Genomic DNA, 26,130 nt, shown 5'->3' on the forward strand with positions numbered 1-26,130 from the left:
TGCTGCTATGAAGCCATGAGCTAAAAGATAAGCCATGTTAAAATTATTTTTGTGAAATAAAATCTCTCTACTATACCTTCTATTCTGTATAAGAAGGATTACTGTTTATTTTCTTTAATATTTTTGATTCAATGGGACTTCCCTGGCAGTCCAGTGGTTAAGACTCCATGCTCCCAATGCAGAGGGCATGGGTTTGATCCCTGGTTGGGTAACTAAGATCCTGTATGGTGCCCAGGAAACAGAAAACATATATATGAAAAATATATATATATATATACAAATATATATATATATATATATATATTTTGAGAGTCAAGCATAATCCATTGTATTGCTTCAGGTCATGTAGTAGTCAGTAATCATATAAACAATTTAATAGCCTCAAAAACTTTTTTCTAAATTACACATTTTGGGGGGAAAAGAAGGCACTTGGGCTTCCCTTACAGATCAGCTGGTAAAGAATCCACCTGTAATGCGGGAGACCTGGGTTTCCCTGGGTTGGGAAGATCCCCTGGTGAAGGGAAAGGCTACCCACTCCAGTATTCTGGTCACAAAGAGTCGGACACGACTGAGTGACTTTCCCTTTCACTTTCTTTTGAGTTACATACTAGCCTTTCACTGACATGGAGACCTCTGCATTATATCTGATTTCACTCCCTCCCAGATTACAGGATTTTCTAAGTTCCTTGGATATAAAGCAAACCCTTCCACTTACTTTACTCCCCCATCAACACTTGAAGAAGTAAAAAATAATAATAAACGTATAAATACTGTAAAATTCTCACTGGCAGTAACAGTTATGACTTGGCAGTGTGCCTGTAGCTATAAAAATAGTTATGAAGATGGGCTGAGGCAAGATGTCCTAGGTTCAACCACCGACTGAGCCATAAAATGGGGTTGACCATACTTTTACCATAAGGACTCTGGTGACAATGAATTGAAATAATTCTTAGAATGGTATGTAGCAAGTTTAGAAATGGTTAAAAAATAAACTACTGTTTTTAAAAATTATTATTATTCAGATGAAAATAGAGTGGGAAAAAACACACTACTTGCAAGATTTAGATTTCATACAATTTTATATTTAAGTTCATGAAAACTTGAGTAATAAAATCCAAGTCAGAAAATTAACATAAATGCTAGCAATTTGGCATTTACATTTGTACCTACATTTTAAATCTGGGTTTATATTCTCTTTCATTCAAGTGATCTAAGAATTTAAAGATGCCGTCTTAAATGCCTGTGCATACATAATGTATACTATATTTTCAAAAGTTCATTTAAATAATAATTTACAATAAAGTTATTTTGCTTGCAAAGATGTCAAATGGATAAATTAGATTTACATATTTATTAACTTTAAAATTTAATTAACCTGTCCTGGTCTAAGAATACGCTATCATACCTGAGCACAGTGAAAGATGACAGAAGTCTGATGACTAGCTCTTCCAAGAGCAGAAGGACGAAAGTGAATAGGTACGTCTCTGGTTGAGTTAGGAGGTATGATCAGCTGTGTAAATTAAGAAACAAGAAAGGGAAACAAAAATCAATACTTTTGCTTGAATCGGCATCTTTGTGTGCTAGATATATGCCAGGTAGATGCTTGTGTGGTTAACATGTTGCCTTGTACACATTAACCATTTTCAGCATGGTTGCTTGGCAAATATTGGTGAAACAGCCCAAGATACTAAACAGTGTTCAGTAATGCATATACCACGTTCTTCCTCAAGACAATGACTACATTGATCTGTAAAAGGAAATCAGGATTAAGCTTTTAAGCTGAGTTGGAATCCCCAAATAACGGAAATGTGCATTTTATTTAAGAACCCATTGCTTATTGTCCATTTCAAGAACCATGTCAAACTATTGGGAATCTAACTTGTAGCCTTGGTGAGGTCAAAAGAAATGAACTCAGTCTAAATGCAGAGGTAAGATATTCTTCTTTAGTGCACAATGAAGTATCCTCTTTGTCCTCTCACATAGATCCTCAAGGTGTGACCTACTGGAATAACTTGAGTCTGAATTGTATTAGTATATGAGTTACTGCTTCAGAGACTGTAAAAGAAGCTAAAAATTCTATCATAATAGAATGAGGACTTGAAGATCTTAAGTAATCAAAAAACTACACTGTGAATAATGTAACATTTACTATCAACACTTATAGAATGACTGAATGAATGTTATATGTTTGAAAAGTAAGTAAATTATTTTTTCACTAATATAGTTTGCCAGATAACTTTTGAAAAAGGAAACCTGCAGTTTATCAATGTCTTTCAATCATCATAGGATATAGCATTTACTGTTTAATAAACTCTGAGAATAACCATGAACAAACATACAAACTTACTTTTAGAACAGAGTTAATTTGTTGCAGTTGTTCAGTTGTTAAGTCGTGTCGGATTCTTTGCGACTCCATGAACTGCAGCATGCCAGACTTCCCTGTCCTTCACTTCTCCCAGAGTTTGCTCAAATTCATGCACACTGAGTTGGTGCTGCTATCTAACCATCTCATTCTCTGCCACCCTCTTCTCCTTTTGCCCTCAATCTATCCCAGCATCAGGGTCTTTTCCAATGAGTCGGCTCTTCACATCAAGTGGCCAAAGTATTGCAGCTTCAGATTCAGCATCAGTCCTTCCAATGAATATTCAGGGTTGATTTCCTTTAGGATGGACTGGTTTGATCTCCTTACTATCCAGTGGACTCTCAAGAGTCTTCTCCAGCATCATAATTCAAAAGCATCAATTCTTTGGTGCTCAGCCTTCTTTATGGGCCAACTCTCACATCCACACATGACTACTGGAAAAACCACAGCTTTGACTAGACAGACCTTTGTCAGAAAAGTTATGTCTTTGTGTTTTAATACACTATTAAGGGCTACCCTGGTAGCTCAGTTGGTAAAGAATCTGCCTGCAATGCAGGAAACCCTGGTTCGATTCCTAGGTTGGGAAGATTCCCTGGAGAAGGGATAGGCTACTCATTTCAGTATTCTTGGTCTTCCTTGTGGCTCAGCTGGTAAAGAATCTGCCTGCAACATGGGAGACCGGGGTTCGATTCCTGGGTTGGGAAGATCCCCTGAAGAAGGGAACAGCTACCCACTCCAGTATTCTGGCCTGGGGAATTCCATGGGGTTGCAAAGAGTCGGACATGACTGAGTGACTTTCACTTTCACTTTTCTGATTTGTCATAGTTCTCCTTCCAAGGAGCAAGCATCTTTTAATTTCATGGCTGCATGAATTAACAGAGTTAATTACTTCCTTATTATATATATGTGTGGTTTATCTGCAGCAAATTTTTTTTTTTAATTTCAGGCTGGATCTTCCTCTGATATTTCAAATGTGTTGATGCTATCAGTTAATGCACATTTAAGGAGTTTAATTTCAGAATCGAATTGAGTAAAAAAAATTAGAAAAGTTGCATTTTACATGTTCTTTCAATTTAGCAAATGTGACAAAAGAATTTCTCTCCCTCCTCCCTATATATACATAAAAGAAATCATCAATTTCATTGTAAAAGTATATAATACTACATTAATTGAGATTTTAAACTCTAGTTCTACCACTTACTAATCATGTAGTTTAAATACTTTGACCTCTCTGGCCTCAAATTCCATTTGTATATGTCAGAGGCAAGTGGTAAAAATTGAGGTTGTGTATACAACAAACCAATAACTCAATTCCTTTATTTCCACAGAAAATTTATTGAAAAATTCATCTCCCCTGGTTTCAAGGAAAAGATAAACACTGTTGGATGGAATTTAACTGCAGCAAACCTACTTGTTTAGTGTAATGGGATACATATATACATAATATGCTAAATATAGCAGCTTTCTGACACTTAAAAACATTTCATTACAAGCAAAAACATTTTATTACAAGTGTCATTAGGAGAACCAATTCCAATCTTTGAGTTTACACTAGATCCTAGCTCAAGAGGGAAAGATATTCTTCCAACAGTTAGGTAAAATGAAATTTGGATCAGATACTAGATGATGGAGACTACAGTGCTCTTAAGAAATATAATCTGAAGTATTTACTGTTAAAATAGTATCTACAATTTACTTTTAAATTGAATAGGAAGAAATGTAAGAGAGAAAAGAGAGGGAAAAGATTAAACAAATTATTAATATAAGAACCAAGATAGAAGGTTTAAGTCTGTGCACTGTATTATTCTACTTCTGCATCTTTTTGATATTTTTCATAATATATAGATGGAAGAAAGTAAGTTTTTAATATAATTATTTTACTTGATAATCTATGTTTACTTATTGAAGCATTTATGGATAATCATCAATATTTAAAAATCCTCACCTATGTAAACATGAATCTTATACAACAATAACAGGAATAAAATCATACATATATATCTATATATGTATATAAAGTTATATATACATTAAAAACTACATAGATATATAATATACTTTCTATTTATTATCATTACCATTAATGTGTGCTCCTATTGATTCTATAACATATAATACTTTAATTATCTATAGATTTATTTTTGAGTTATTGCCTAATATTAAGATTAATTGCATATTCAGTGCTCAATAATATTTGATAAATGTATGAAAGAATGAATGGACTAAAAAGCCATAGCTGGACATGTTAAAGTTGAGACGATCTTTTTCATTATGCGATGTAAGGGGGTATCTGTAATATAACACATTTGTTTTCCCTTGAAACACAGTTTACACTCTCTGTAAAAGTAGTTATACAAAGAATATGAATACAACACTGTCTAATGAGTGTTTTCAGTTCTATGTAAACTATAGCCTGACCATCATATTCTGCTTAATTTATGGACAATATGGTGTTAAGCAATACAAACACACACATACATTTTAAAATAATTTCCCTAAGATTACACCATATACACCAATTTCAGCAATGTAATACTTAGCAATATCTGATTTGACACACCATGGCAATTAAGAACTAATTTCATATTATGGTATTAACTGGTAACCAGTGAGTAACAAGAGACAAGTATTAAAGTATAAACAGAGAAATCACAATTGTAGATTTGTTAAATAATTGTCAAACAGCAAACAATAAAATCCTTTATCTAAATACCATATCTACTTAATAGGGTTTCTTAATTTACTGTATGGTCCCCTGAAGAAAGTAATCTATTGCAACTATCATTTTGAAATTTACTTGAAAGCATGGTTTTGTCTTTCACTATATATATTTGGTATGGTATGTTTTGGAATGGAGAGGGCAATGGCTCCCCACTCCAGTACTCTTGCCTGGAGAATCCCATGGACGGAGGAGCCTGGTGGGCTGCGGTCTATGGGGTCGCTCAGAGTCGGACACGACTGAGCGACTTCACTTTCACTTTTCAATTTCATGCATTGGAGAAGGAAATGGCAACCCACTCCAGTATTTTTGCCTGGAGAATCCCAGGGACGGGGGAGCCTGGTGGGCTGCTGTCTAAGGAGTCGCACAGAGTCGGACACGACTGAAGCGACTTAGCAGCAGCAGCATGCTTTGGAAATACAGACAGGGATGCTGATTCTTCAGCTCTTGTTTTGTTATCTGGGGGAAGATAGAGGGATGGAGACCCAGTGAATGGCTCCAGTCTCTTATCAGGAACCAAGGATGAGAAAATGAGGCAGAGAAAGGAGAGGGAAGCAAAGCTGTCAGCACTGTCTGTGGGGAGGGAGCGGTGGGTAGGAACTAAGGAAAAGCTAAAAAGAACTGCTCCCCCTGGGATTTATATAGACTAATCATATTAGTCAAAATCATATCAGTAAAATGCATAATTTTGGTGGGGACACTAATAGCTGGGGAGACTGTGCATGAGTGCCATGAGTGGAGGCAGGATGTGTATGGGAAATTGCGGTACCTTCTATCTAATTTTGCTGTGGACCTAACCTTCTCTAGTGCTCCAAAATCACTGCAGATGGTGACTGCAGCCATGAAATTAAAAGACGTTTAGTCCTTGGAAGAAAGGTTATGACCAACCTAGATGGCATATTGAAAAGCAGAGACATTACTTTGCCAACAAAGGTCCATCTAGTCAAGGCTATGGTTCTTCCAGTGGTCATGTATGGATGTGAGAGTTGGACTGTGAAGAAGGCTGAGCGCCGAAGAATTGATGCTTTTGAACTGTGGTGTTGGAGAAGACTCTTGAGAGTCTCTTGGACTGCAAGGAGATCCAACCAGTCCGTTCTGAAGGAGATCAGCCCTGGGTGTTCTTTGGAAGGCATGATGCTAAAGCTTAAACTCCAGTACTTTGGCCACCTCATGTGAAGAGTTGACTCACTGGACAAAACTCTGATGCTGGGAGGGATTGGGGGCAGGAGGAGAAGGGGACGACAGAGGATGAGATGGCTGGATGGAATCACCGACTTGATGGACGTGAGTTTGAGTGAACTCTGGGAGATGGTGATGGACAGGGAGGACTGGCGTGCTGCGATTCATGGGGTCGCAAAGAGTCGGACACGACTGAGCGACTGAAGTGAACTGAACTGAACTGAACCTTCTCTAAAAAATTAAGTTTCTTTAAAAAAAAGAAAGAAAAAAGAGAAAAAAAAAAGAGCACTCTAATTAAAATCAAGGGAAAAGAAAGTCATATTACTTAGGTAACTATAGAAAAAGCTGGTTACCAAAATGGTCAGAAATAAAGCACAACCAATTTATTTAGAGATCAGTGAAAATGAGCATGAATCTAGCCTATACATTATAATTTCAAAAATTTATATGAACATGATACTGATTTCATTGATAAATTAAAATTGGTGATATATATACATATATATATATATCACCAATGTTATATTTAAAAAAATAGCATCTGCAATTCAATTGCTAATGCCCCATGGTGTGCCAAAATCAGAACTGCAAAATGTTCTAGTAGTGGTAGGTTACTCAGCTTTCTGAATATACTTACTGGTATTCTCTTAATCTCCAGGACAAAATTTTCAGTATTACTGTTTGTTGCATGCAACTCTAAGGTTTCATGTGTAGGATTATCTAAAGAAATCTTCTCAGTGACAACCCTGGAAGGAAAAACAAAGCTAGTGAACTTGTTCATAAAATGTTCAATAATAATTTCACACACTCGATGACTATTATGGGTTGAAGTGTATCCATCTAAAAGATCAAATTCTAACACCCAAATTCTGAGATGTGATTTATGCTCCAAAGCTCTCCAAAGGATCAGCCAGTGTCTGGGATTTTACCTGTAATCACTGCCTTGCTTAGCTTCTTCCCTTTGCTTATTCTGTTTCCCCCATTCTCTTACTAATATTTCTTACTGGGAACATACCTCCTTAATAAGTCACTTGCTCTGAACTGAGCTGAACTACCCTTATGTATCAGCACTAAACTTGACGTCAGACATGTAATAGGAACTCAGTCCCCTAAATATAAATGGTCATATTTCATGGTATTAACCAAATGATCGAGTATTCTCAGTTGCCCATTGTTTACCCTCTTGCTTTGCCTTGAGCAAACTCGAGTCAGCCTTCTATCTTTTCGATAGGCCACTGAACTCTGCTTGTCCCCAAGCCTGAGCAAGTACCAAAAAAGTGGAATCTGTCTCCCTTCTGAGATTCTTCTGGGAATTAACTGACCACAGAAAAACCCTTTTTCCTATCAGTCCCTACCGGTCATTTCCCCTTCCTGTCTAGCTTTCCCTCCAAAGATTCTGGTTATCTTTGCTTGCTCCTCCTTTAGCCTGTTAAAGAAAAAAGCTTGTTCTGTTTGATACTGAGTAGCTTGTAGATTTCTGAGAGGAAAGTATTCTCTGAATTGCAATAGTCCCCTGACAACTATTTTAACAGTTCCTTTTCCTCCCTTGCAATAATCACTTTGAACAAAAGCGTCTCCTTCCTAATAGGTCTCCTTCCTGATACGTTTTTCTTTTCACACAAGTTTTCCACAGGATAGTTTAAGTAGCAAACTTCCCTAGAGAAGAAAAACAATTACTAAAACAAAATATATGTTTGTCCTATTTAAAAAGAGTAACTGCAGTATAACAATATCTATTAAAAAGAACTTACTTTCCAAGGTCACAATATATTTCTTTCATCATGGTTGCTTCTGGAATGTCGGTAGTTATTTTCAGTAAATACCAAAACTCTAGACCCAAATCAGGCTGAAAAATAATGCTGGTGGAAAGAAAAATAAAAAAAAAATCTTGTCAGCAGATCTAGTTTGTATGCAAAATAAATTTGGCAGAGAAAATAAATCCCAAATAGGTGGTTCCAAATATAACATTTGACAATCATTCTGTGACACATTCTACTCTTGTTTTAGATTTTTTTTTTTTCATTTTTGGTGAGAAAATCACTTCTTATTCAAGATAAAGTATTATCATGAATATCTGTCTAATAAATGCCTGTTGAATCAATGTAAAATGCTTAAGCATAGGTGATTCGATTATCTTACAGTAGCTAGAACAAGTAGAGTCCTGTGTTTGAACTGTGATTAAATCAGATGTAGTTGATTTTCACATGAAGACTATCAAGTGACATGCAGCTCTGGAAAGCTGCCTTTATCATCAGCATGTGCTCTCCTCTGGGGAGACAAAGAGCATGTGACAGTCTAAAAATAAAACTGGGCCGGTATTCCAGCTCTATCATCTTTTATCTGTACAGCCTTGAACAAGTCACCTAACTTGTCGAACTTCAATTTCACCATTTATAAAATGGGAACACTCATTCCTACCTCTTATGGTTACTCTGGGAATTTTAGGTGTGTATGTATGTAAAATATATGCTCTAGCAATGATAACAGAGAGAGCAGGCAGTAAGTATCAGACCAAAGTATGACTTTTAAATGACGGTTTAGCTGACCAACTCCAAGATTCAGTCTGTGCTCACAATACCTCTACAGTCACACTGGGGAGAGGAGACAGGCCCACATTTCTAATGATAATCTAGCAAAATAGTGTCTTCTATATACATTATGACCTTAATTTACATGCTTTACATTATAAAAATGTTTATCCTTTACAATTTTGCAAATACGTTTATTTCTTCATCATTCATTAAAATAAGAATTATTCTAACTCTGAAAGAGTATATAAATTAGCAAAAAGCTAGTAATGGAATGCATTGTACACACCAATAATAAGTTAAGTACAATCTTTAAAACTGTAACAATTGGATGTTACTGTTGAAACAAAGAAATTTTACCATAAGGTGAGTTAATTATGAGTATAGAGGCTACGTGTTTCTGTGTGTGTGAAAACAGTGCAAAGAAAGTTTCTCATAATTATGCCATAAGAACACTTGCCATTGCACTGCTAATATGTGTATGTTTGTGATTTGCATTTAATTGAGAATATATAAATGAATTTTTATTAAGAATACTGAAAGTTTAACCCCTAGTCCTTATGGAATCATGTTCATTTGGCTCAATTTTTATACCCAGAAAAATATGGTTAACAAAAAGTGAGGTGAAAGAGAGTATATAGGGGGCAATTTAGGCATTATTAAACTTGATATTCCAATAAATAATATCTTTGCACTAAAGAAAACAATGGTCACTCTAAATTAGTATATTTTAGCAATGAATGATATTAAACAAAATTAAAACTATGAGCAAGTGTAATCTGAATGATTATACTATGCAAAGAAATAATTTGAAAGGTTAATTTCAAGGGATAAACAATAAGTATAATGACACATTCAAACCATACCTTTCTTCTGTAAAGCCTGTACGTGCTGGAGAATAATATATGATACAGCTGATAGAATCTAGTGGAAATAGGTCAAGTTCATCGACTCCACTAAAGGCAGCACTTGAGAAGAGCACATCGAAGTGAATAATTTTCTCTTCTGGATTAAAGAGAGGTACTTCAATATAAAAACTCTCCTAGAATTACAAAAGAAATATGTAATTAGCTCTAACCTTCAGCATAGAGTCTTTGTCCTATGGAAAACCAAGAAATTTTTATACATTAGGCCATTGTTTTATATTTTTCTCTTTAGTCCACTAATGAATGTACCTCACCCTTTTAATCTCTTATGTATTTTCTTTGCTTAGCCTTGGTAAATTATAAAATTATTGTTTTCAAAAACAAATAGTCTAAGAGATCCACCTAGCTAAATACTCAGGAAACTTCAAAATTATATACAATTAAAGTATATTTTTCATCAGTACAATTATTATTATGAAGTCTGTATGTCAATGTTTCCTCTAGCTGTGGTATCAGGCTTTAGCATCTTAAGAATCATCTGTAGACATTACTGAAATATGGATTACTGGCCCCCTTCCTCAAAGATCCTGATTCAGTAGATCTGGGATGGGGCTAAAAAAATCAAATTATGCTGATGACATGACTACCTTCCCATTTAGAGGCCTTCCTTCTGTCTAGTTTTTCTGGTTCTGGCTCCCAAGTGTGCCTGGAAGGCACACTTTACATTCCAAGACATTTCCTGATTCTCATTCTGATCCATTTTGGCTAATGACATATCTTTGTCTAAAAATTTTATTTAAGCGTAGTTGATTTACAATGCTGTGTTAATTTTTGCTATATGGCAAAGTGAGTCAGTTATACATATATTCTTCTTCATATTCTTTTCCATATAGTTTAGTTTAACACAAGATATTGAATATAGTTCCCTGCGCTATACAGTAGGACTTCGTTGTTCATCCATCCTATATATAATAATAGTTTGTACCTGTTAACCCCAGTTGCCATGTCTCCCCTCCCCCCGACTTGGCAACCACAAGTCTGCTCTCTATGTAATGACGTTTATCTTATCCCATTACAGCTGTGATCTCCACTACAGTAAAAGCCATTAATTGAAGCAAATGTGTCAAAGGTGATTAAACAGGCAGGGCATAACTCAATGTTAACAAAAAGCCAATTGTCTATAATGATTTAACCTAATTAAATGGAGAATGTTGGACATTTTAGCCATAATTTAAAGCTCGATAATGGGTGTTCTTTGGCACATGGAGCTATTTTGAAATTTATCAAATCACATTATAGGACATGGTGGGGACAGGTGGTGATGGGGAGAGAGTTATTCACACAACGTATCTTCAAGATAGCCATTACTGCTTTGTCCATGGAACAGCATTTTCTTGATTACCTCTGTATAAATAAATGAGTGGATAAATATTATATTTTCGGGGAACAGAAATAGCATTTAGTGTGGTAAACATAATCTGTCGAGGAAAGATGGAAATCAAGGATATATATATATAAGTTTATAATTACTAGATGAAAGTAGATATCATTTACTACAAATCAGACTTAATCATAAATGCAATGGAAAATGGTCATTTACAATAGTTTCTGGAGATATTAGAATCATGGATTCCTAAAATAAATGGCCATTAAACTCCTACAGTAAAATATCCATGCTCATAATTATAAACAAGGAAGAAATAAAGTATAACATGCAAAAAACTCAACAATGGCATTATGTCACAAATTATACTATTTCCTAGGCAACCTGACATACTTGTAAGACTGTTACAAAACACAGCCTCCTAGAAAGTTCTGAGGGTCAAGCAAATCAACAACTAACCCAAAGTAATATGTCATGATAACAAATCCCAACCACCATATAATAGCCTAGACACTCTGCCAAGGTCTTTAGACAGAAAATTGAAATAAGGCATTTTGGACTAGATATTTATCCTGGTCTATTACTCAGATATTTTTCAGAGAAAGTGTCACTGTAAGACAATGATACAGCTTCTTCAAAGAAGTAAAAATGCTAAGATCTAACTCCATTTTATATTACTATTGGCTCATATACACATGTCACTGGGAAAAAAAAGTTTCACAAAACAGTCCCTACTCTTACCACTTGTGACTTCTATGATATATTCTTTCCTATCCTACTTTATCCTATCCTATCCTAGTCATCTTTTCTAAAAAATAAAAAAATAATAATAATGCTTATTTTAACCGAGTCACATTTCAAGACCTGTACACTGAAAAACTCTAGTCTAAAGAGGGAAAAATAGTACTGGGATGTGTGATTGCTTTATGTCTTATCACATGTAAACTATTAACACAAAATAAAGCAAAATCAGTTTAAATCTACTGTTGTCTCTCTGAATTGCAAGCCATATAACAGAAACTTTGTGTTAGAAATCTGTTATGACATTCTACACAGTTGGCCAAACTTCTTAGGAAATGCGAAATGAAAGTTGCTTAGTTGTGTCCAACTCTTTGTGATCCTATCAGTCCATGGAATTCTCCAGGTCAGAATAATGGAATGGGTAGCCTTTCCCTTCTCCAGGGGATCTTTCCAACTCAGCGATAGAACCAGGGTCTCCAGCACTGTAGGCAGATTCTTTACCAGCTGAGCCACAATGGAAGCCCAAGAGTGGGTAGCCTATTCATTCTCCAGGGAATCTTCCCGACCCAGGAATTGAACTGGAGTCTCCTGCATTGCAGGCAGATTCTTTACCAACTGAGCTATGGATGGCAGTTAAGTGGCACCTATATCACAGTTCCTCCTTGACACATTCATGGCAAGTATCATCACTTGACCATTTCACTCTTATCCAGTAGGTCTGGATACCCCTCAAAATCCTTCACAGAGGAGCCTTGCAGAAAGCAATCACCAATTGCTTAGAGCCACAAGCACTGAGTAGCACTGCAATCTCTGGAGAACCCCACAACCAAACTCTTTGTTGTCTTGAAAACAGCAACAAACTCAATAGAAAAAGATAGCTCATTATAGTTAAAAAAAAAAAAAAAAAGAAGATGACGGAAGTTTCCAATTAATTGTTCTGTACTCCAAGTATGGTAAAATAGGTCAAATTTAACAATACTATAAAAAACTTTCTAATTTTCATTATGGTATGAATATTATTTTCTTCAAAGTTTAAACAGATAAAGAGCCACAAATGATACATTTCATACATGGTATCATATAAGTAATTTCTAATAAATATCCATCTGCCAAAATACTGTCAACATTAATCTGGAAGGTGAAAGAGGAGAGTGAAAAGGCTGGTTTAAAATTCAACATTCAAAAAACTAAGACCATGGCATGTGGTCCCATCACTTCATGGCCAATAGATGAGGAAAAAGTGGAAACAGTGGCAGATTTTATTTTCTTGGGCTTCAAAATCACTGTGGATGGTGACTGCAGCCATGAAATTCAAAGACACTTGCTCCTTAGAAGAAAAGCTATGATAAACCTAGACAGCATATTCAAAAGCAGAGACATCACTTTGCTGACAAAAGTCCATCTTGTCAAAGCTATGGTTTTTCCAGTAGTCATGTATGGATGCAAGAGTTGGACCATAAAGAAGGTTGAGCACTGAAGCCTTGAAGCTTTCAAATTGTGGTGCTGGAGAAGACTCTTGAGAGTCCCTTGAACATCAAGGAGATCAAACCAGTCAATCCTAAAGGGAAACAAACCTGAATATTCATTGGAAATACTGATGCTGAAGATGAAGCTCTAATACTTTGACCACCTGGTGTGAAGAGTCAACTCACTGGAAAAGACCCTGATGCTGGAAAAGATTGAGGGCAGGAGGAGAAAGGTGACAGGAGATGAGATGGTTGGGTGGCATCACTGACTGAGTGGACATGGGTTTGAGCAGACTCTGGGAGATGGTGAAGGACAGGGAAGTCTGCCGTGCTGCAGTTGGGTCGCAAAGAGTCAGACCCGACTTAGTGACTGAACAACAACAAATTTCCCAACAACATTTCTTAAGATGGTTCTAATCACAAATCATCTCTTTACCATTTCTGTCCAAGATCCAGCCTAATAATCTCTTTCCTGTTCCTGAAGTGCCTGAGCTCCTCCTTGGTAGGTCCCTTTCCACCAAGCTCATTCTGCCCCAAGGGCTTATATATTTGTTAATCTCTCTACCTGGTTGCACTGCTTCAGTCTTTGTGCCATCCTCAATGAAACCCTGGGCTATTTTTGTTTGGAGAATTATCACTGTCTAAATTCATCTTGTCCATCTAAATTCATCTTGTTCATTTATTGTCATGGTAATGGGTTCACCTGATGAACTAAACTTAGTGGAGTATAATCTGAAAACAGTTTCTCTCTCCCATTACTGCTCTCCAAACCAGGCGAGAGTTCCCTTTCCAGATCATTGTTGTTATCTTAGGATGGTCCCCAATGCTGGAGAGTTTCATTGTTAGATAGGCAAAGAAGTACAAAATCAATCAACACTTACATCCCATATCCAATGAATATTTTTCCTGATTTCTCTACCTGGCACCTCGTCCCTACTCCTGGGGCTTTCTGGTGATTTTTCAGACTGCTTGTGAAGAAAAAGGTACACATGATGTGTTCTTTTCAACTGCCTGCTCTGACTTCCTCTCCTCCTGTAATCACTGTGCTAATATGACGCCATCAGGTCACAGCATATAGATGGGATGAGAGGTCAAAGAACAAATTAACTGATGCTGGTTGCACTTCTCCAGTTGACTTTCTAGGTCCCTTTCTTTCACACTTTCTAACATTACCACCATGTAGACTCTTTTGGGTTCTTCTCACTCTAGCAGAATATACCTTGAATCTTTTAAAACAGCCCAAGCCCAATCTCCTTCCACAGAGGAAAATCCATTTAGACACACAAGGTCTTAGCACGTATCAGTGGAAATGTAGCTGCTTTCACTCTAGCCATTTCCCCTTTATATATGGTCCAATCTGTGGACAGGAACTCACCAAAATCCAATGGGCATTAAACTGTCAGTTTCCACTCCTTAAAGAAAACACTCCCACTCCCTTTGTGTTCTGGTCATGGCATACAAAGTCTAGACTGTGGGCTATAGGCTAAATATTTCTCATCTACTTAGACATGGCAGAAATATCATTTTTCCAGCAAAATTTTGTGCTGGAGAGTATAAAGTGTAATTAAGTGCTGTGTTTCATAGTATAAAGATATCATTGGGAGTGGCTGTCCAACCAGAGGTTGCATTTCCTAGGTTCTCTTGTACCCAGGCATAGCTGATGACCAGTTCACTCCAATAGTATGTGCGTGGAGGTGATATGTGTGACTTTGATGCCACTAGTGGAAATTCCCACCTATATACGGAAATCTTTGAGTCTCTAAAGGATGATCAACTTGCCACACGGGGGGAACCTGACTCTGACTCTTGGGATCTCAACATGGAGGATGCTAGACACTGACCAGGAGCAAAGGCACCAGACTGTCAAAATTATTAAAAACTTTGCGTGTGTTAAACCACTGAAATTATGGAATTTGTTACATCAGCTAGAGATACCCTCATATACATACATTTAGTGAGTAATAAATGGCATAGCAAAATCTTTTACAGCATGGAAAAGTAGCTATAATCTTCAGGTTTGTATTTCACTTGAAAATCTAAGACAACAGAAAAACTTCACATAGAATATCCCATTTCAATTCTCTTTTGTTTCCTATCTAACTCCACTAACATGTTAGTGCCATGTAAACAGGGACTTTGTTTGTACTGTTCATCACGTTTCCTAGGATGATAGAAAAAAGAGATCAGATTTGTGTTTACCAGAGTCAGAAGGTAGTGGGAAGGGAAATTGGATGGAGGTGGTCAAAAGATACACACTTCCAGTTACAAGACAAATAAGCGCTAGGGTTGTAATGTACTACCTGAAAAAGATAATTAACACTGCTGTATGTTATATATAAAAACCGTTAAAGAGAGTACATCTTAAGAGTTCTTAGCACAAGGGAAAAAAAGCTTTCTTTTTCTTTTATAGCTATATAAGATGATGGATGTTCACTAAATTTTCACGATTCGTGTAAGTCAAACCAATATGTATTAATACTACACCTTAAATGTATCAGTGCTGTGTGTCAATTATATCTCAGTAAAACTGGAAGAAAAAAGATTCAAAGAGAAAGAAATCCTAAATACTTTATACAAAAGAGAATGGACTACTAAGAACCAATTTTTGTTTATTGAAAATATAACCTGATTTTTGGAACTTGCTATAAGAAGTAACCAAATTTATGTGCCTTAAAGCTGTAAATATTTCTTACAAAAACCCTATTTAAAGAAATTCTAACCATTCACTCATCTCTAGGGAAGGTGTTAAGATTGGGTTGAATGTAACAAAAGATGAAATGCAGATGGAAAATCAGAGGCAGCTGAGTGTCTTGAAAACTGCATTGCCACAACTAATGATCTAAGGATTAAGTAAAGTATTTCTCAAAAGTTTAGCAAAAACAGCAAATGCAGTCAAAAATGTTAGGAAACTCTATAGGCATGGACAGTCATTTTAGTATACTTTGAAAGTATTCAGAAAGCATGTTCTTCAAGAAGTTCACAAAGGTTTGTTTGATGGGATTATTTAAAAGAATTCATATGGTCTCTGCTGACTAAATCTTCATGTTCAAAAGTTACACAGCTAGCAAGTTTTTACCTTAAGGGCTTTCCTGGTGGCTCAGAGGTAAAGAATCTGCCTGTAAATGCAGGAGATGTGGGTTCAATCCCTGAGTAGGGAAGATCCCCTGGTGAAGGAAATGGCAACCCACTCTAGTATTCTTGCCTGGTAAATCCCATGGACAGAGGAGTCTGGCAGGCTACAGTCCATGGGATTACAATAGAGTCGGACATGACTTAGTGACTAAACAACAACAATAAATTACCATTATTAGAAAGGAGAGAAAACTTAGTAACTTGGCCACTGTCATTGATAGCCTATTTGGGTAGAGTTACTCGAAAGTGACTCCCCTCCTTCACCAACTTCAGCTGAAAGTGAACATTTAATGAGGACAGCACATCTGCCTATAGGGGCAAAGAGAATACTCTAGCACATCAAATACTTTTCCCCAAAGCTTTTGCAAGTGATACTTGAGTGAGTTTCAATAGTCTAACTATTTGTTTTCTATGCCTCCATGGAGTTTTACCCAGAGATCAGGTGAACAAATAACTGATTTATAGACCAAGTATTTTAGGTATTTTCTTATTTTCTATGTTGGAGCAAAAGTTGGAGATCCTAAATAATCATTTTTTAAAGAAATTAATCTGCATATTTAAAATAACCATTATTTATCAAAAGCTTAAATACTTGATTTAAATAAATCTTTTCTACAAGCATGTAAGTTGCATCTTAATGGATCTAAAATAAAATTGACATTATTTGAATAATTTATCCCAATATGCTCATTTAATATGACTATTTTTTAGGAATAGCAATTTAGGTGTACAACAAAAGCTCCAACTGTTTACAAAAAGGAAGAATCTATGAGCAGTTAATGGGCTCTTACCAGTGCAGCACATTTCATGTCAATAATCTCTAAGGGTGGTCCAGGAGCACTATGGATCTCAAGATGATACCAGATTTGAAAATTGTTAATAGCATTATCTGAAAAAAAGAAAAAAAACATGGCACATTTTAATGCGTGCATTTTAGAACACCATATTTTACATAAATTTTGAGACACATAAATAGATACCATTTTCAAATTCTTTATGATGGACTCACTTGTCAAGAGCTGAGGGGAAGGTGAAAAGTCAATTTCAACACAGTTTGTGAGCAGTAAGAGAAGCCCCAGGCTGCATGGCCATGAGAATGGGCTGTGAAAGCGTCCTGCCTCATGTGTGCACCCGTAAACTCACTAAGTTCTTCACAAAAATAAGAATGTTTTACTTTTAAGGATTAATATTTCAAAAGAAATAACTAACCCTTTGCCCTCTAATCCCCAAAGCATTCACATAATATACATAGACATATCTAAATATGGTATTATAATAGACAAAGGTACATTTCTAGTACCATACAAATCTAGCTTAAGGGAAAAAAATGAGGAAGAGTTCATGAAATGTCTCGTTTCTTGGGAGTGTTAAACAGGATCCTATCAATTTAGCTCAAAGAAAGCTGAAATGGGGTATGGATGGTTTTTAAAAAAATAACAAAAGAGAGGAGGAGGAAGAGAAGGGGGGAAAAGTAAGGTGGGGGGGAAAGGAAAAGGAAAAAGAAGAACTAGAAGAAAGAAATAACAGGCCCAAGGTGGAGTCACTTGCCTCCGAGAGAGTAAACTAAGACTTAATTGCAGTTTCAACCTCTCCCAGGAATGGACTTTTTACAATTTTCTGGTCAACACTAGTGAGCCAGCCAGGCTCATCTGTCCACGGGGATTCTCCAGGCAAGAATACTGGAGTGGGTTGCATGCCCTCTTCCAGGGCATCTTCCCAGCCCAGGGATCAAACCCAGGTTTCCCACATTGCAGGCAGATTCTTTACCATCTGACCTACCAGGGAAGCACACTAGCAAGGCAATCTTGCCTGAAACAATCCTTTCATTTCTTCTGCTAATAACTCCCCTGGTCCATCCCCTCCCCCTCCACATTTCTATAAAACTTGAGATCAGCTTTGTATTTGCTACATGGGATGCCGTCTGATTAATTAATAAATGAATAAAACCAATCATATCCTCAAATTTACTCTGGTGAATTTTGTTTTTTTCTTCTGCTGGATCATTGAAAAAGCAAGAGAGTTCCAGAAAAACATCTATTTCTGCTTTATTGACTATGCCAAAGCCTTTGACTGTGTGGATCACAATAAACCTTTGAAAATACCAGACCACCTGACCTGCCTCTTGAGAAACCTATATGCAGGTCAGGAAGCAACAGTTAGAACTGAACATGGAACAACAGATTTTTTGTTCCAAATACAAAAAGGGATATGTCAAGGCTGTATATTGTCACCCTGCTTATTTAACTTATATGCAGAGTTCATCATGAGAAACACTGGGCTGGATGAAGCACAAGCTGGAATCAAGATTGCCAGGAGAAATATCAATAACCTCAGATATGCAGATGATACCACCCTTATGGCAGAAAGTGAAGAGGAACTAAAAAGCCTCTTGATGAAAGTGAAAGTGGAGAGTGAAAAAGTTGGCTTAAAGCTCAGCATTCAGAAACGAAGATCATGGCATCCGGTCCCATCACTTCATGGGAAATAGATGGGGAAACAGTGTCAGACTTTATTTTTTTGGGCTCCAAAATCACTGCAGATGGTGATTGCAGCCATGAAATTAAAAGACGCTTACTCCTTGGAAGGAAAGTTATGACCAACCTAGATAGCATATTCAAAAGCAGAGACATTACTTTGCCAACAAAGGTTCGTCTAGTCAAGGCTATAGTTTTTCCAGTGGTCATGTAGGGATGTGAGAGTTGGACTGTAAAGAAAGCTGAGCACCAAAGAATTGATGCTTTTGAACTGTGGTGTTGGAGAAGACTCTTGAGAGTCCCTTGGACTGCAAGGAAATCCAACCAGTCCATTCTGAAGGAGATCAGCCCTGGAATTTCTTTGGAAGGAATGATGCTAAAGCTGAAACTCCAGTACTTTGGCCACCTCATGTGAAGAGTTGACTCATTGGAAAAGACTCTGATGCTGGGAGGGATTGGCGGCAGGAGGAGAAGGGGACAGCAGAGGATAGATGGCTGGATGGCATCACTGACTCGATGGACATGAGTTTGAGTGAACTCCGGGAGTTGGTGACGGACAGGGAGGCCTGGCATGCTGCGATTCATGGGGTCACAAAGAGTCGGACACGACTGAGCGACTGAACTGAACTGAACTGGTGACAGAGTAATGCTTACATCTGGGTTCCCTAAATATATTAATACAGGTCTTTCTGCTGCCAGTGATGTCCAAAGTCTCACCTCCAAATCCTGAAACCAAAAACCCTGGTCTGCCACAAGAGCTCTGTGTAGCAGGGTTGGTACTGGCATCAAACCCAGGCTCTTTCTATTAGTTCTCAACTGTTCAGCTTCTCACTTTGATATTCTTTATGCTTCAATGCTGAGCTAGATTACAGTTTAAGATAACCTCCAGTTTCAATTAACTGTTTGCATATCATATCCATATTGTCAAGTTGTAAATATTCCAAGAACTGCATGTTTGATTAACTTAGGTAAATCACTAAGCCTCTTTGGGTCTCAATTTCCTCATCTATGTAATAAGGGGCCAAGATTTGTGCAGTTCTCAGTCTCTTTCTTCTGAAAAACTGTTTCATTTTGCATTGCATTGCAATGCATTGCACTGTATTATATTGAATGTATTGAACTGTATTGCATGGCTCAAATAATTGGCTCAGTAAATCCAAAATCTGCATGTTAGGCCAGCAGACTGTTGACACAGGAAGAGTTGGAGTTCAAGTCCAAAGTTAGAATTCCTTTTTTACTCTGTGGAAGTCAGTCTTTGTGCTATGAAGACCTTCAACTGGTTAGGTAAGACCCACCCACATTATGGAGGGAAATCTTTTTTAAAAGTATAAAGATGTAAATACAATTCTCATCCAAAATCACCATTATAGAAACATCCAGAATACCGTTTAACCTAATATCTGGGCACCGTGACCCAGCCAAGTTGACACGTAAAATTAACTATCATGGGGATGAGAACACCTACTTTTTGTAATTACTTTGACTATCATATAAGGTAGTATTGTGATGAAGCTACTTTAACTTCTATAGAGCTAAAAACATACGATGCATATGAATTTGTTAGTGACAATGAGATTAGGGATAATTTATTAATGAACTGAACAAGAAAAATAATTATTAAACATTGTTTACAGGCTTTAAACATATTAAAACTTTTCTAATTATAAAATTAATAATTCACTATAGCAATTTAATAAATTACTGAAAAGCTTTAGAAAATAAAAATTATTCATAATCCCATGACCAAGAGTATTTATTTTTTGTATAAAATTTAAAGTTTAATATATCAATAAAGACATATATAGGCATATATACACATTATATATAATTGATAAATCCATACATATGTGTGCCTTTGTATATACACATTTGATAGCATTCAGAGAATACTCACTATTAAATTTAATACTAGTCATTAGGGAAATGAAAATTAAAACCACAATGAGATATCACACCTGTTAGAATGACCATAATCAAACAGACAAGAGATAACAAATGCTTTTGTGGATGTGGAGAAAAGGGAATACTTTTGCACTGCTTGTGGGATTGTAAATTGGTATAGCCACTAAGCAAAATAGTACAGAGGATCCTCATAAGATTAAAAACAGAATTGCCATATGATCCAGCAATCTCACTTCTGGGAATATATCCAAAGAAAATGAAAATATGAACTCAAAAATGTATCTGTACCTTCATGTTCATAGCGATATTATTTATAATAGCCAACGCACGGAAACAACCTAAGTATCATTGATGAATGAATGGATAAAGAAGTTGTAATATACATGTTCAGTGGAATCTTACTCAGCCATAAAGAACAAGGAAACCCTACCATTTGTGACAGCATGGGCACTATGAAGGCATTGTGATAAGTGAAATAAGTCAGGTAAAGAAAAAAAAATACTCATGATTTCAGTTATATGTGTAGTCTAAAATAAACAACCAAAACAATAACAAAAAACCCAAACTCATAGAAAAAGAAATCAAACTTGTGGTTATCAGAGGCAGAAGACGGGAATAGGGAGAAATGAAGGATGGTGGTCAAAGGACATAAACTTGTAGTTATAAAATAATTAAGTACTAAGGAGGTAATGTACAGCATGATGACTACAGTTAACACTGCTGTATGATATACAGAAAAGCTAAGAGAGTAAATTCTAAGAGTTTTCTTCAAAAGGAGAAAATTGTTTTTCCTTTTATCTTTCTTTTCTTTTTATTGTATCTATATAAGAAGATGGATGTTAGCTGAACATACTGATGGTAATCATTTCACAATACGTGTAAATCAAACCATCAAGCTATATGGCCTTAAACTTATACAGTGATATATGACAATTATTTTTCAACAAAAATGGGAAAAAATTATATGCAGATAATATCTATTCAAAAACACTTTAAATCAAATTTAAAAATTAAGTTTTAATTAACATAATAAATCATATGGGAAACATTCTTATATTAAAATACCTGTGCATATTATTGATTATTTTATTTAAAAAATCTAAGCTGTGTGATGACAGGTTGCAAAACAGATTAAGAACCAGGAAAAATATATGTACAGTTATCCCTAATTCTTCAGACAGGCCTTTCCATATTCCTACTGAAACAGAATTAACCTTTCCATCCCTTGTAATAACGTTGCTCTTTTTCTTACTGATTGCTCAGCAGCACATTTCTTTTCAATTAGAGAAGTTTTCAGTTATGCAAAATGAGTAAGTTCTGGAGATATAATGTACAACAAGGTAATTATAGTTAACAGGGTAGAGTGTATACTCTAAATTTGCTAGAAGGTAGATTGTGTGTGTGTGTGTATACAGGCTTATTAATTGTGACACATGTACTACTTTGGTGGGGAATGTTAATGATGGTGCAGACAATCCATGTGTGAGGGCAGGATGTATATGAGAAAACTCTGAAACTTCCTCTCAGTTTTACTGTGAACCTAAAATTTACCTAAATATTAGATATTTTTAAAATACGCCACTCAGATTTGATAGGTCATTATACTGAATATCAGATCAGATCAGATCAGATCAGTCGCTCAGTCGTGTCTGACTCTTTGCCACCCCATGAATCGCAGAACGCCAGGCCTCCCTGTCCATCACCAACTCCTGGAGTTCACTCAGACTCACGTCCATCGAGTCAGTGATGCCATCCAGCCGTCTCATCCTTTGTCGTCCCCTTCTCCTCTTGCCCCCAATCCCTCCCAGCATCAGAGTCTTTTCCAATGAGTCAGATCACTTTAAATTGTATGCATATTTTGACAGTATTCAGTTAGAAGGTAGATTGTGTCTTTACTTTCTGCAAAAAAGTGGTAACTATGTGAGATGATAAATATGTTAATTAGGTTGATTCTGGTGATTATTTCACAATGTATATGTAAATCAAATCAATTTGTCCACTTTAAATATGTACAATTTTTAATAGCCAGCTGCACTTCAGTAAAGCTGGGACAAAGAAGAAATGAAAATAATTAGATAAGAATTTTTTAGGCTTCCAAATAGGGGAATATGAAAAATAATGGTAACATCCAGTTTTAACAAGGGTCAGGTTCAAAGAGACAATCTTACACATTATAATGGAAGTTTGAATTGCTAAAAATTGGAAGAGTGCTTTAACATGTTTAAAATGTTTAAGAATTGTTTTTCCCTTTGATCCAATGATTTCATTTTAAGATATTTTTTGGAATAAAATAATTGATAATATGCACAAATACTTTAATATGAGAATGTTTCTTATATAATTTATGTTGAATAATTGAAACTTAATTTTAAAAATTTTAAATAGCCCACACAGTCACAAGTAAATGTAATTTCCTAACATGACTCCCCCAGGAACCCCCACAATAGACTTTGATAAACTATCCCTTGGGCATCTCTTAGATAGGACCCCCAAGATACAAACAAGATACAAGAAAACCTTGGTATATTTTTGGAATCAATTCTCACTTCCTATCTGCTCTCTTCTTGCTTGGAGAATTCCTTGGACACAGGAGCCTGGTGTGCTGCAGACCATGGGATCACAAAGAGTCAGACACAACTGAGTAATTAACACTATTACTCTCTCAAGAGAAGCATCTAATGCTAGTCTCCGAAATGTTTTCCATCTTTAGGGGTATTTCTCTATCCCCATCACCACCCTAAAAAACACTGTTCTCTTCACTTCAAACCCAGTTAGCTGTTGTGGTGGCCTAGCTGTTCTCTTTCTAAACTGTTTTGAATAAGTGCCTGGATATCCCTTTTAATCCATGTATTCTGTGATGGTTAATTTTATATATCAACTGGGCTGGACTATGGGGTCCAGTTGTTTGATTACACACCAGTCTAAATGTTGGTAGGAAGATACATGAACACTTTAATCAGTAGACTTTGAGTAAAGCACAATACTCTGTTTTTGTGAATGTGCCAACTCCAATCAGTTGGAGGCTGTAAGAGCAAAGACTGAAGTGACCTGAAAGAGAAGCAATTCTTAGCCAAGCCTGAAACATGGAAACCCTCTCAGAGCTTGTAGTCTGCCTAGTCTTTCCTGGGCAATTTGGACTCAAGACTGCAACAGCAACTTTTACTAATTTTCCACCCTGCTTCCCTGGTGGCTCAGTAGTAAAGAATTTGCTTACAGTGTAAGAGATGTAAGAGACATGGGTTCAATCCCTGGGTCGGGAAGATCCCCTGGAGGAGGGCATGGCCACCCTTCCAGTATTCTTGCCAGGAAAATCCCATGGACAGAGGAACCTGGCGGGCTACAGTCCATAGGGTCACAAAGAGTCGGACATGACTGAAGCAACTTAGCACGCAAGGACGTGCTTGCCCTATAGATTTTGGACTTGCCAGTCTCCCTGGTTATATTAGCCAATTCCTTAAAATGTCTCTCTCTATAAAGATATAGATTATTATATTATATTTAACTATACTATATTGGATTGCATGCTGTATTATATTATATTAGTGTCTCTTTCTTTGAAGAATCCTGATTAAACACAAACTCATTTAATAAAGATTTCTATTTTGGTATGCCTGTGGTTGAACTTTGCCCATGTCGACCCACTTTTCTCTATTTCTCTCTTCCGTCCCTGCTACTCACCCATAAGAGAACTCATTCACCCACTCTCTCAGAAACCTGCCCTGTCTATTCCAACTCTCCATAAACCCATTTTCTTTCAAATTTTTACTGAAAAGATATGATGTTGAACAACATTCAAAGGAAGCTTTATAATATGGGAAGGGGAAACAATAGCATTTACTTTCTTTTGCATATGAGGCAGACTGCTATCATTTCCTATATTTAAAAAAGAACTGCCTTATGATCCAGCAATCCCACTGCTGGGCATACACACTGAGGAAACCAGAAGGGAAAGAGACACGTGTACCCCAATGTTCATCGCAGCACTGTTTATAATAGCCAGGACATGGAAGCAACCTAAATGTCCATCAGCAGATGTATGGATAAGAAAGCTGTGGTACATATACACAATGGAGTATTACTCAGCCATTAAAAAGAATACATTTGAATCAGTCCTAATGAGGTGGATAAAACTGGAGCCTATTATACAGAGTGAAGTAAACCAGAAGGAAAAACACCAATACAGTATACTAACGCATATATATGGAATTTAGAAAGATGGTAACAATAACCCTGTGTACGAGACAGCAAAAGAGACACTGATGTATAGAACAGTCTTATGGACTCTGTGGGAGAGGGAGGGGGTGGGAAGATTTGGGAGAATGGCATTGAAACATGTAAAATATCATGTATGAAATGAGATGCCAGTCCAGGTTTGATGCAGGATACCGGATGCTTGGGGCTGGTGCACTGGGATGACCCAGAGGGATGGTATGGGGAGGGAGGAGGGAGGAGGGTTCAGGATGGTGAACACATGTATACCTGTGGCAGGTTCATTTTGATATTTGGCAAAACTAATACAATTATGTAAAGTTTAAAAATAAAATAAAATTAAAAAAAAATAAAAAAGGAACACATTACATTGTTAAAATAATATATTCATTAACATTTTATCAGAATTTGACTGAAATTTTGTGTTCAGTAACAGAAATATGTGTAAAGTTCTTCACTTATGAAAGAGTAGGCAGCCTTCAAGCTGAAGTATTATAATCTACTCATTTTAATGGTAGTACAAACTACCATTTGTACTACAAATCCAGAAATTAACAACATGTAGTTAATCCTGAAATAATACAATTCTTACAGATACATGAAATACACATTTGTATACGTATTTTGAGTGTAAAGTAGCTACTGACTTACAAATGAATGATGAGGGTTTATGAATGTTGATCATGAAACTCTCCATAATAATAAATTTACCTGCTTTTCCATCATCAAACTTGTCAGATAGTTCTGATAATGATTTCTTATAGAAGGGTATTTGATCTGTATCTTGATCTTCATCTGAGTCATCCTGAGAATCACCATTATGTTTGCTTTTAACAGAAAATGAAATTGTACCTACAACACATAGATGCAAGATGTCAGATTAACGAGGGTTTAGTTTTCAAAACTAACAATTAGACAGAACTTAATAGAAATTTCAAGGAAATATTTTAAATATCCATTAAAATGGTAATTTTTAAACAGCTTTCTCATAATAATTAAGAAAATGTAGTAAATATTAGAACTGCATCAGCCTTCAGAAAACATATTGGTCTTGAGTGAGTGTTCTTACATATTTTCTAAAGTAATTTGTAACACTCGTTTATTACCTCATTAAAATGTTTATTTTGCTTAATACAATATCCTAAGCATGCACTTTCCTTTAAGCCTT

General features: G+C 36.2%; 1 protein-coding gene across 4 annotated transcripts in view; it reads right to left on the minus strand.

Moving 5' to 3' along the window:
• The window catches only part of CFAP47 (cilia and flagella associated protein 47), a 562,308-nt gene that overhangs the window by 172,873 nt on the left and 363,305 nt on the right, over positions 1–26,130 (minus strand). For all 4 annotated transcript variants that reach the window (XM_070784977.1, XM_070784976.1, XM_070784975.1 and 1 more), the window contains 6 exons: positions 25,674–25,814; positions 17,169–17,266; positions 9,655–9,830; positions 8,012–8,119; positions 6,898–7,006; positions 1,406–1,510 (listed from right to left, as the gene is read on the minus strand). In XM_070784977.1, the coding sequence (XP_070641078.1) occupies positions 1,406–1,510; positions 6,898–7,006; positions 8,012–8,119; positions 9,655–9,830; positions 17,169–17,266; positions 25,674–25,814 (737 nt within the window). The remainder of the gene's footprint in view (positions 1–1,405; positions 1,511–6,897; positions 7,007–8,011; positions 8,120–9,654; positions 9,831–17,168; positions 17,267–25,673; positions 25,815–26,130) is intronic.

Source organism: Bos indicus, chromosome X (genome assembly GCF_029378745.1).
Source record: "Bos indicus isolate NIAB-ARS_2022 breed Sahiwal x Tharparkar chromosome X, NIAB-ARS_B.indTharparkar_mat_pri_1.0, whole genome shotgun sequence".
Taxonomy (NCBI): domain Eukaryota; kingdom Metazoa; phylum Chordata; class Mammalia; order Artiodactyla; family Bovidae; genus Bos; species Bos indicus.